Source organism: Saccopteryx bilineata, chromosome 6 (assembly GCF_036850765.1).
Source record: "Saccopteryx bilineata isolate mSacBil1 chromosome 6, mSacBil1_pri_phased_curated, whole genome shotgun sequence".
Classification (NCBI taxonomy): domain Eukaryota; kingdom Metazoa; phylum Chordata; class Mammalia; order Chiroptera; family Emballonuridae; genus Saccopteryx; species Saccopteryx bilineata.
In genome coordinates this window covers 138574612-138587732 of record NC_089495.1, presented here as the reverse complement: position 1 = coordinate 138587732, position 13121 = coordinate 138574612, and the positions used below count along the sequence as shown (strand labels likewise).

The following is a 13121-nucleotide window of genomic DNA, read 5'->3' as shown; positions in this document are numbered from 1 at the left end:
CTTGAGGAGTAAGCCTCATTTGGTCTTTTTGATCTGTTTTCTGAGAGATTTCTTCTAATCCATCCAATACTTCTCGAAGGGCTGTTCACCTTACATTTACCTTCCATTTTCTTAGGCTAATTGTCCCCCTTTCTCTAATGATAAGTGGTACCCTGCCCTTCCCTTCCAGGTACATCACCTGCTGTAATTTCTCTAAGGAATTAAATACGGTTTCTTGGCCCTGGCCAGTTGACTCAGTGGTAGAGCGTCGGCCTGGCGTGCAGAAGTCCCGGGTTCGATTCCCGGCCAGGGCACACAGAAGAGGCGCCCATCTGCTTCTCCACCCCTCCCCCTCTCCTTCCTCTCTGTCTCTCTCTTCCCCTCCCACAGTGAGGCTCCATTGGAGCAAAGATGGCCCGGGCACTGGGGATGGCTCCTTGGCCTCTGCCCCAGGCGCTAGAGTGGCTCTGGTCGCGGCAGAACGACGCCCCAGAGGGGCAGAGCATCGCCCCCTGGTGGACAGAGTGTCGCCCCCTGGTGGGCGTGCCGGGTGGTTCCCGGTCGGGCACATGCGGGAGTCTGTCTGACTGTCTCTCCCCGTTTCCAGCTTCAGAAAAATAAATTAAAAAAAATACGGTTTCTTTAGCGTTTTCTTCTGCTCTGGAAGCTGCTCACTCACATTTAAGAGCTGGGCACAGAGAAATTGGCGCTGGCAGGCAGCCCTGCGTGTGTGCAGGAGGCTGGGCGATCAGCTGGCTTTGTCCCTGGATGGGGGGACCCCCCTGATGTGTGTGTGACCCCCCCCACATCAGCACTGGCTGAGCTCTTCCTGGGACTGTGGTTTCTCCAGTTAAAAGAAAAGAGGCAAAGAAGCAGCTGCCGTCTGACTCGGTGCTGAGACCCAAACAAGCCAGCCTGCCCGCCCGTGTCCACCGTGTCCACCGTGTCCAGCGGGTAGAGCTGAGAAGCTGGGAAAAAAACCCCAAGAGATTTCAAACAAAGCCAAGTAAAAAAAAACTTCAGCACAACAATGGCTCTTGATTTTTACCATTTTATCCCAACTGGGATATTTCACCAGGGGAGGGGGGCGGTTACCGAAGGCCTGAATGACAGGGTACTCCCTGTCCTGTTAAGAACTCACACGCTTTTTCCCCTGTATCTGCCCTTCCAAGGCCACAATGACTGACAAACCCACCACCATCACCAGGTCAAGAACGAGGACCTATTTTTTTTTTACTTGTTAGGAGCTCACTGATCTGAGAAATGGAAAAAAAAAAAAAAAGACACTGTTGTTTGTGATCTATATAGAAAGCATTATTACGCTCTTGACTAGTCTGGTCGCCCATGACCTTTAGGAGCCGCTTGGGGAGAAAAACAGAAAAGACATGCTGGGACGGCCCCAGGGGACACTCCCCTTGTGGCAGAAAACACCGGGCGGTCACAAACACCCTCACAGGCTGCCCACTCCTTCAGAATTCTGTTTCCAGCACGAGGACCAGGCCAAGGACGAGGAGCAGGCCGAGGTCGGCTCAGGGCTGCCAAGCCCAAGAAAGAACTCCATTCAGCCCCATTCCCAGGCACCAACCGTAGACACACACGGCTCCCTACTTCTACTTGCTGAAAAGTGAGGCTTTCTTCAGGCACCGAATTGGGGAGAAGAAAAGGCCTTTCACAAGGCCTGGTAATTTCTGTGCTTTGATTACCCGTTACCTTGCTGTGTGCAACGGGGCCTGAAGCATGTTTATTAAACACTATAAGTTTGAATGCCGACAATAATGAACAGAAACAGCTTATTCTACTATAGTTTTGAGACTACTAAAGATGGAAGTCAGAGGCCCTTAAAAAGATGAATGCATTTGTCCATCTTGCCCCCACATCTGCTCACGTTCAAAACGCCAAACCGAACTGAAAAACGTGTTGCTAACTGTCATAATTCTAAAATGTGTCCCCAAAGCAACCTAATGTGTACAGACCGCACAAGCTACAAAATCCTTTCCTAGCTTATCAGACAAACCTTAGTTATCAGCTCTGAGCAACCTCTCCAACTACAGTCATGGCAGGGTGTCACGGGCTGCCCAGAGCTGCCCAAGGCCACGTACCAGGTTTTTGAAAAGCGCCGTCAGCTCCTTGGTGAACACTGAGAACTTGAGGAACGCGCTTCCCAAATCAGGGTCATCTCTGCACACGCAGTTGCCGCCGAACTTCTCCAGGGCCTGGGTGTACTGCTCCTCATTCTCCACGTGGGCTGCAGAGCAACGTGAGATGCACCGTTAATGTGGTGACCTCGCTGTCCCCTCCCCACCAGCTTCACCTTAGCTGCGAATACAATTGACCACATTAGCGGAGTAAAAAATCGGAGAAAAGTCAGGACGCCCTAGGAGCAGAAACAACGTTGCTGTATCAACAGCATCCCATTGTCAGGGCCACAGGTACCCAAGCACAAGCATGATGAGCGGGAGGGGAAGAGCCCAGCTCACCGGATGGGGCTGCCAAGGCCACCTCAACACCTTCTACACCTCCTAAACTCCTCCTTGGCTGACACCACGGCAGCAGTCACCTGTCAGGTCAACTCGGCAAGAGATGGCAGCTCCTGTCTACTGCAAAACTCACGGCTCTAAACCAGAACTACACTACACACCACAGGGTCTCCTTTCAACACAGTAGAGTCTGGTGTTTGGAGCACGGGCTGAGCAGAAAAGGACAGCTGAGTACATCCATGCCTCTGCTCAGGTGCATCTTCTGTCCAGGAGCCCTACCTCCCCGGACCCCTGTGCATCGCCACAGATCATCCTTCCTCCGGGAAGCCTTCTAGAACGCCACCCTATGCTGGGTATTTGCCTGGGACACCTTCCCGTCATTGCATGTAGCACGTTACACTGCAATTGTCCAGTACACATGTTCCCTAATACATATAGAGGACAGGGACCAGGTTTTACTCATCTTTGTGCCTGAAACAGAAGAAACACACACGTTGCTCAAATATAAAGAGCAAACCCTGGTCGCTTATCTGTTGGCATTTTACTGTCATTAGGCCTCAAAGCTGCACCTTTCAGAGTGCAAACCTGGATTCTGGGTCCCCAGCACAGTGGTTCCCAACTCCTCCAATCAAAAACAAGATGGGCGCAGGGGACTCAGGTCATTCTGATAACTCAGTGTGGTTGAATACGATTCCCTCTCTTATAGGCGAGGTCATTTAAATGAACCCAGCCGGTCTATACTGAATAATTGCTATCGGCATGGACACTCGATGTCCACTTTTTCACTATTTTAATTAGAAGCGTAACAGCCACCTTACGGGTATGAGAGTGTGGGTACAACACGCAGTACACACTTGTATGTGAGCTCTGTGAACTCCCCAGGGACGTAAAGCCATGGTCAACCAGTGCCAAAGGAGAGGAACCTCTGTCTGTGAGGGGCAGCCCTGGCCCCAGAGCCAGAGCCCTATGACCAATGAACACAGTGCCCACTCCCCCACCAGGGAGGTGCCTTGCCCTTGCCCTTCAGTGGCACTTCAGTGTCTTAGAGGATTCCTAAGCAGATCTTACAAACACGAGAGAAAATGAATTGTGCTGTCAAGCCCTTTCCTGCCACTGTCTTCCTCTTTTCCTTCCCTTCCCTTCCCTATTTATTTTGACATTCCAGAAAAGGAACTGAGAGTTCTGCACAAATTAAATGCATCGCTAAGACGACACTCAGCCAACGAGCAGAAACACGCTCAGGCGCCGGGAGGTAGCACAGGAAGAACCCTCAGAAGGTCTGGGTCCCGGCCCTACGCCTTCCACGGACCATGGAGGACCCTGGTTAAGTCATGCTTTCTCAATGGGGCTAAGTCTCAGAGGGCCCAGGGGGGCCCAGGGCCTGCTGTGAGATAGTCACGAGGTAAAGGGATGGACCAAAGGAACAGAATAAGGGCCACAGTGCAGCCATACTCAGCACACACCCAACAGCACAGGTGCTGAGGGGGAGGAGAGCCCACAGCAGCCCGGACGTCACATGGACCAGAACCTTCCTTGCTGTATACTTCACACCAGCTTTCTACAAGTACTGTGCCTCATCACGCAAAAAAGAGATTGGGGGCTCAAAGAAACCAAATAACTTGTGCTGGGAAACAGAGCCTGCAAGAGGCCAGCTGAGCCAGGTCTATTGGGCCCCAGTGTCCACTACACCACCATGTCTATCTCCTCACTAAAAATAGCTTGCCTCACCAAACACCAAAGGGACCAAAGCTTTGGACGTTAAAAGCCCCACTTCAGAGACAGATCAGTAATCCCAGCTGTTTGGTTCTACTTTTTTTTTTTTTTTTTTTCTTTTTTTTTTTTTCTGAAGCTGGAAACAGGGAGAGACAGTCAGACAGACTCCCGCATGCGCCCGACCGGGATCCACCCGGCACGCCCACCATGGGGCGACGCTCTGCCCACCAGGGGGCGATGCTCTGCCCATCCTGGGCGTCACCATGTTGCGACCAGAGCCACTCTAGCGCCTGGGGCAGAGGCCACAGAGCCATCCCCAGCACCCGGGCCACCTTTGCTCCAATGGAGCCTTGGCTGCAGGAGGGGAAGAGAGAGACAGAGAGGAAAGCGCGGTGGAGGGGTGGAGAAGCAAATGGGCGCTTCTCCTATGTGCCCTGGCCGGGAATCGAACCCGGGTCCTCCGCACGCTAGGCCGACACTCTACCGCTGAGCCAACCGGCCAGGGCCTGGTTCTACTTTTAATTCTAGAACCCGTGGTCAACCATGAAGGGCAAGTTCCTTTCAAACCACATGCTATTTTAACTATTTCAAAATTGGTGGTCAAAGATGTGGGCAATTCCAGTGTGGTTTTAGGAGGCAGCAACAGCCACAAGCAGACGTCTGATGATGTCACCTCACTGGGTGAGAGAAGCAGACGAGCAGAGGCCAAGGTCCCCCCAGGAGCCACGTAGAGCCCTTCAGAACGGTGGTGCCTGGACTCACCACACCACCACAGCTGCTCTAATGGAACACCCAGGGGGCAGGGTGATGGGATTCACTTTTGGAATGAATACCTATTAGGTGGACTGTAAGCCTCTTGCTCAACGTCATCTGATAACCCTAGAACAGTTTATTACTGCCACCCCTGTTATCTTTTGAATAAGGTGAAGCTTAGTGGGGTTATGGGCTTTACCAAGATCACGCAGTTGGTAGGAGGTGGGGCGGGGCCCAAACACACCCTCTGTTCACTACACAGGCTGCCTCCCAGTGCCCGGTCACCTGAGGGAGAAAGGAGCCCACCTTCTCTTCATGGGTAGTCAACCCACCTGGCACAGGGGAGAAAGAGACATCAAGGCACCAAGTATAAACAAACTTTCTACTGTCCCTCCTTGCGGGATTCTCAACTGATGTAGGTTACATTAAAAAAGATAAAAGTCCAGGGCCCTGGCCGGTTGGCTCAGTGGTAGAGCGTTGGCCTGGCGTGTGGAAGTCCCAGGTTCAATTCCCCGCCAGGGCACATAGGAGAAGCGTCCATCTGCTTCTCCACCTTTCCCCCTCTCTTTCCTCTCTGTCTCTCTCTTCCCCTCCAGCAGCCAAGGCTCCATTGGAGCAAAGTTGGCCCCGGTGCTGAGAGCGGCTCCATGGCCTCCGCCTCAGGCACTAGAATGGCTCCGGCTGCAATAGAGCAACGCCCCAGATGGGCAGAGCATCGCACCCTGGTGGGCATGCCGGGTGGATCCCCGGTCAGGCACACGCAGGAGTCTTGTCTCTCTGACTCCCCGCTTCTAACTTCAGAAAAATACTAGAAAAAAAAAAAGGTCAGGGGAAGGGTGAGGGGAGTAAAGAGGGGCACATATACAGTGACAAAAAATTATTTGACTTTGGGGGATGGGCACACCACGCAATCCACAGTTCAAATGCTACAGAAATGTTTACCTGAAACCTATGTGCTCTTACAGATCAATGTCACCCCAATTTAATTTTCTAAATAATAAATAAAAAAGTTATTTCCCTTTTAAATCTAAAATCATGTGTTGGTCTCAGCAATTCCAATGGTGATCAATGAGATTTTTGTCTCACTATTGTTATCATCATCATCATATCATCTAACGCAGGGGTCGGGAACCTTTTTGGCTGAGGGAGCCATGAATGCCACATATTTTTAAATGTTTTTCTGTGAGAGCCATACAACAACCTGTGTATGTTACACATTATCCAATAAAAATTTGGTGTTGTGCCCTGGCCGGTTGGCTCAGTGGTGGAGCGTCAGCCTGGCGTGCAGAAGTCCCAAGTTCAATTCCCGGCCAGGGCACACAGGAGAAGCGCCCATCTGCTTCACCCCTCCCCCTCTCCTTCCTCTCTGTCTCTCTCTTCCCCTCCCACAGCGGGGCTCCATTGGAGCAAAGATGGCCCGGGCGCTGGGGATGGATCCTTGGCCTCTGCCCCAGGCGCTAGAGTGGCTCTGGTCACGACAGAGCGACGCCCCGGAGGGGCAGAGCATCGCCCCCTGGTGGGCAGAGTGTCGCCTCCTGGTGGGCATGCCTGGTGGATCCCGGTCGGGCGCATGTGGGAGTCTGTCTGACTGTCTATCCCCGTTTCCAGCTTCAGAAAAATACAAAAAAAAAATTGGTGTTGTCCCGGAGGACAGCTGTGATTGGCTCCAGCCACCTATAATCATGAACATGAGTGGTAGGAAATGAATGGATTGTAATACATGAGAATGTTTTATATTTTTTACATTACTATTTTTTTTATTAAAGATTTGTCTGCAAGCCAGATGCAGCCATCAAAAGAGCCACATCTGGCTCGCGAGCCATAGGTTCCCGACCCCTGACCTAACGTACAACAATGATCTCGTTTGTACCGGACATGTTTTCACCCGCTGCAATCCTCGTTTCCCTTCTTTCTCAGCTTAGGTCAGTGGGGACCTCTTCATGTTGATCTAGCTGAGGTTTCTAATACAAGTTTGTCTTCTTGCAAACAAATTTCAAGCCACTTGATAAAGCTACCTCCTTGGGTCCCTCCAGGCCCTCCTGTTGTTATGTTCCAGCCGAGGCCTACCCTAAGAGCAGTGGTCCTCCATAAATACATATTAACCAAATGACTGACAGTTCCAGATCACCCGAAGTTTGGTGAGATTTTCCTACCAGAGAACAGAAAGCAGTTGCGTGCCTTTATGTCTCTTTTGCCAAAACAAACAAAAAAACAAAAAAACAAATTTAAACTAGGAACCTAAAACAAATAGCTTGGGAATCAAGTTTCTGAATAGAACCCAAATTGGGGCTATCAGCTTCTATTTACAGAGTTATGAAAGCTGTTTTTCCAAACTGAGCGTACTCTCCTCTACCTCCCCCGTGTCCAAATATATCTGTAACTCTGGTTCTTATTAATGAGCCAGACCCAAGAAACTCTGATGTGGGAGGGACTCAGGAAAACGGGAGTCTGAGTCACTGAGACCAGAGATAAAAACCTGCCTTCTTCCCAGTTCGAACCCAGCAGCCAGCCTTCCCATGACCCACACCCCACGGCACAGACGTCACACTTCCCACCAATCCATTCGAAAGGGTGAAATGAGAGCCAACAAGCATGTGTACATACGGAGGTTAGAGGAATGGGCTGGGTTTTGTCATGTGCTCTTTCGCTGACTTGATTGCTATTTAAAAACACTAAAGTCAAGGAGAAGGCCCAGTGCATGTACTTCAAGCAGAAGTCACTGGGTCCAAAAAGAACAAGAGGTGGCCCCTTTACTCCTACCCAACAGGCCATGGCACAGCAAAGAAGCAAGCCACCAATTCGGCACTGCCAGAAGACGACAGGGGACCCACCATCAATGCCACCACCTGCACCTCCATCCCAAGACTTCACTCGTCACCTCCAGCCTCACCACAGGGTGCGACGATCTTGTTGGAGCGGAATACGAGGAGGCGTGTGATCCATGTCTACAGCAAGATGGATCGATCCCTACGCGGCTGCCTGCAAAGTGGCCAGCCAATGTGCTGGGTGCTGAGGATTCGTTTGAGCTGGGGTTCTAAGGTCAGGTAGGAACCTCCAGAGAAGCAGCAGAAACAGGAAGGTGCCTACTCCAGGGAAACAGGAGGGAGTCCCATGTGCTTCGGGCCGAGGGCACTTTCTGGGTGTTGAAGCCCCTGCTCTGCCTCCAGCTTCTGACTCTCAAAACCATCTCAGGGCAGCACAGGCTTCATGTGCCATCGTCCTCAGGGCCACCCACGCCCACTCCTGGGTCTTTCAGCTGGAAGAGGACCCGGTCCAGGGTCCTCTTTTTGTAGACAAGGAAACTGAAGCTCAGAGAAGGTGTTGGCTTGCTGCTAGTTTGCAGCGGGGCTGGAACAAGAATGCATGTGTCCTGATGCCCAGTCCTCTGAAGGTCCGCCAACCACACGAGGGACCATTTCTTCATCTGTCACCACACTGTCATTATCTCAGCTCAAGGTGAACACAAATGCGTTACAATCCCCCAGCCCAGCACACACACTCGTAACACAAACACCAAGTGCCACAACCAGAGAAAAAGGAGGGTGGGCAGGTGAGTTGGGCAGCCAGATGACCCACGGTCTCAGTCTCAGCATCCCTGTCCCCCTCAAACTAGGACCCCGCAACTCCTTCTGCTCCTGACCAAACGACTTGGCTTTGTCACCTGCCACTTCCCACACTTTCTCCAACACGCTGCGCACACTCCTCTGTTTTCCAAACTTCACTCAAACCTCATTTCCATCGAGTCTCCGCGAGGACGTCCTCTCTGACCTTGTGGACACCAGCAGTCCTACGGACAGAAGTATAGACGGGACCACAGGAATGTGTCTGGGCTGGTTACGCCCAGCATAGGCAGCCAGCAATGGGGCCAGACAGGTCAAGGGGAGGGTCAACTATTAGAATATGAAAACTTTTGTCTGTGACCACCCTATTGTCTTTGATCCTACCCTACATTAATGACAACAAATAATAAAACTAACAGTCGGCAGTCTGTGTGAATGGCTTCACACAGCCCTGATGCCTCTCTGAGATGCCGACTGCTTGCCGTGGTCCACGGGAAGGACAGGAAGAGGGAGAGCAGTGAAGAACTGAGACAGGTCTCTTTGCGTCGGTCCTTTCTGTCCCCTTCAGAGTGCATGCTTCTGTCCCCTTCGGAGTGCATGCTCAGAGGACGGATATCACACCACTACTCATTCAATTTACTCAGTCCTGAATGCCCACTGTCTGTCAAGAACACGCCTGAGTACCAAAGGACAAAACCCAATCAGCTGAAAGCTAAGAGATGCAGCCAGCCCTAAGGAATGCAAAGATCTGTGAACTGGAGCCCCTGCCCTCAAGAGAGAATGACTCATACGCCCAGCAATTTGGTGCAAAGACAGAGAGAGAGGCTAGACAGAGAATGACACGGGTGGGGGGGGGGAACCTGGGTGCCTGGTTCGGCCACAGCATGGGGACAGGCAGATGACAAGGCGAGAGAGACGGGGTAGGGGACAGAAGAAGAACACCCAGGTCATGGAGGGACCCCCAAAAGGCAGTACAGGTCACATGGTAAGATCTGTATGTAAGGAAGCCAAGATGAATAAGGCTTGGTACCTGCCAACACAATTCAGCAAGACGGAGACAGACACACAGTGACCACCCACTGTGGCAAGCCCTGCAGAAAGCGAAAGGCAGCACCGACCGCACAGCACTACACAAAGACAAGAGGGGGTTTTTCTCGGGGGCCTGTGACTGGAAACGCTTCTCACAGGACTTTGCTGGGTCACAATCTCATCTAGGATGAGCTCAGAACTGAGCCCGGAACTGCCTGCCTTAGAGGCCCCCCTCCTAGGGCTGCTACAAGACCAATCAGTGAAGGGGACAGAGACCTGGCCAGGGAACTGGCTGAGCTCTCCTTGAGACTCCCCACGTGTCTGGGTGTCTGGCTTGCCAAGCAGGGAGGTGAAGCAACACTGTTGCATGTGGACTCCCAGCGACTAGGAATGTTAGTTATATCCACACACTCCCTGGTCTTTGGCTGGCAAAGCATGTGATCAGCTACATTGCAGAAAGTGCGTCAGGTCACTGCAAATTGCTTTCAGCCTTGTCCCCCATCTGTTTTCACCTCCTTGTACCTGAAGGCTACAATTCCCATGATTTCCTGATGCTTAGCAAACAACTCCCCGCCCCCCACCCCCTCCTTGAAAGCACAGAGAGCAGAGACAACAACACCTAGGGTGGGACAAGGTGCATGGGGACAGGAGCCCCGGGAAAATCAATGGTCTTCAAAGCCTCCCATAGCAATAGCTACCATTCATGCAGGGGAGATTTTACAAACACACACACACACACACACACACACACACACACACACGTGCGCTACTGTGTTTTTATGAAAACTCTGGGACTTTACAGATGAACAAACAGGTTCAGAGATCTTTGCTGAATAATGCAGTCAATGTTTTACAATAAGTAAGGCAGAGGAAGGCAGAGAGCCCCCTCTGGGATGGCATCCAGATCTGTCAAATAGGGCGTTTGGTTAGATCCGTGGCTCTTGAATCTTTTAGCTATCACAGACTCCAATAAAAAATCAGGAAAATGGTTTGGATGATCTCATTAGAAAAAGGTATCTTTACATAAATTTTCATACAATTTTGGGATGCAGAGACTCCTTAAGCCTGTCCATAGGTACAATACACAAGGTAAAAGAAACAACCATCACCTAGCTTAGAGGAGCTTAAATTCTCCACCAAATAATATGATGTCCCTGAACTATGACTCGTGTGAATACCTGGGACCATAAGTCACAAATCCTAGTGCTTACGGATCTGTTTGGTCAGCTATCCTCCCATGACGAACAGGCCGATCATCACAGCTGACAGCATTCCGCACGTTACCCGTCTAAACGCTGATCACTATTCTTAACCAAGAGATAACTGGAATCTCATCACCACATCTCGAGCATTTAGAAACCATGCATCTCCCTCCTCCTACAACTTCCTTAGAGACCGGGCCACCAACCCTCTGCTGGAGCCCTTCCAACAATCAGCTCACTAGCTAACCTCTCCCTCATGTTTGAGTCAAAACTCCATTCTCACAAAACCACCTCCTGGAGAGGAACAGATGACACGTCTCACTTCCTCATCCCAGGGAGAGCAGCCCCTGGGATGCTCTCACCGTCCCCAGGCTGACATCCCACGTCCGTCCAGGGTCCTCCCACGCAGAGCTTTCCAGCTCTCAGATGTTGAGGTCCCTCTTGAAATGCTGCTCTTACACTTCAACAACGGGACAACCACCTTCTTCCTCAAAAATACCACATACTTCCCCCTACAGTCACCTGTGACTCACCCTGGAGCACATGTGTCATGTACTGGTTCTACCTCAACTTGGATCAACCAGAACCACCCAGAGTTTCCTCGTGGGACTTGCTAGGGCATCCCCACAGCAGTACGCGGTCCCTCTCCACCAGGTGTCCTCACCACCTGCCGTGCCCCATGGTCAAAGCGAGCTCTGAAGGAAGGTCTGGTTTTCAGTCTTGGCCCCTCTCCTGACTGGCTAATAACCCGGGCACACGGTGCCTCTGTGGCCTCACCTGTAAGTGGATTTACCAAGAGTACTGAACTCGCAGAGTGGCAGTGGAAACTAAATTTATTATTTTATTTTTTTTCTTTTATTAATTTTTAGAGAGGAGAGAGAGAGAGAGAGAGAAGGGGGAGGGAGGAGCAGGAAGCATCAACTCCCATATGTGCCTTGACCAGGCAAGCCCAGGGTTTTGAACCTGCAACCTCAGTGTTTCCAGGTCGACGCTTTATCCACTGCGCCACCACAGGTCAGGCCAGTAGAAACTAAATTTACGTAAAAGTATTATTTATTTCAGCACAGTGCCTGGCCTATAATAAATACTTCATGAGGGCCAGCTTTCTAGTATGTGTTTGTTCTCAAGTTTATGAACGTCAATACAGACGTTCTTTCTTTTCTTCCTCACATGTTAAATCTCCTATTCTTATTTTTAAAACACAGATGTGGGGTACAGGTATAATATGTCCTGGATTTTACTGTCTGAAGATTTCATCACAAGCCTTCTCCCTCATGTTGCTGCAAAACCACGATTCCAACAAGTAGCTCCATCCCCATTTAGTAACAGGGGCTTCCCGTCTCACTGCTGAAAAGCCATGCGATACGTGTCTTTGAGCATCTTCCCAATTAGAGATATATTTTTTTTCTTCTTGGTATACACTACACATCTGCTTTTCAAAAACTCTGGGTGCCAGTTCCCAATGCCACAGCAAAGTAGCAGGACACCAGTTTCCCTGGCTTCTTGGTAAATGCTGAGGATTATTATGATTTAGTTATTTTTCTCATGTAACAGGTAGAAAATCATGCCAGATGGAGTACCTTCAAATGCACAGTGGAAGGTCACTTCCTAAACTATTACATCTGTTTCTTTTGAACTGCTCTACCATATTTACAGTCGACTCATGAACAATGTGAGGCTTAGGGGCGCCGACCGACACACAGTCGAAAATATGCCAGGATAGCTCTAAACTCCCTAAACACTTCACTACAATCCCTCAGTTTCCATGGGAGAATTGGCTCCAGGACCCCCTGTAGGTGTTCAAGTCCCTTATACAAAATGGTGTAGTACAACGCCTACAGTCAGTCCTCTATATCCATGGATTCCCAACGGCCAACTGGAAATCCTGTTTTTGGCCCGAGGTTGGTTAAATCCGAGTTGTGAAAGCTGGGGATACAGAGAGCAGACTATGTATTTATTGAAAAAGAGCTGCATATAAGGGACCCACACAGTTCAAACCTGTGTCGTTCAAGGGTCAACTGTATGTGATACCTGTAACAGGAAAATTCTTTGTACCAAATAGCCACAGTCTAATTAGCATTGCAGATAACCAGGAGAAACACACACACACACACACACACACACACATACACACACCCCTAATCCTCATTTTCTTTTCCTTTCAAAAGATTTTATGTAGTGATTTTGGAGAGAGGACGGAGATGGAAGAAGGAAGAGCAGGAAGCATCAACTCCCATATGTGCCTTGACCAGGCAAGCCCAGGGTTTCGAACCGGCGACCTCAGCGTTCCCGGTCGATGCCTTATCCGCTGCGCCACCACGGGTCAGGTTCTTATTTTCTTTTGTAGGTGGAAGACGGTAAGGGTTTGAGGGGAAATGAGCATTTCTTCCTTTGTACATTTCATGTCA

At 50.5% G+C, this 13121-nt stretch overlaps 1 protein-coding gene across 5 annotated transcripts in view; it reads right to left on the bottom strand.

The window, feature by feature from the left end:
- The window catches only part of ASAP2 (ArfGAP with SH3 domain, ankyrin repeat and PH domain 2), a 163425-nt gene that overhangs the window by 82696 nt on the left and 67608 nt on the right, over window positions 1-13121 (bottom strand). For all 5 annotated transcript variants that reach the window (XM_066234930.1, XM_066234931.1, XM_066234932.1 and 2 more), the window contains one exon: window positions 2079-2224. In XM_066234930.1, the coding sequence (XP_066091027.1) occupies window positions 2079-2224 (146 nt within the window). The remainder of the gene's footprint in view (window positions 1-2078; window positions 2225-13121) is intronic.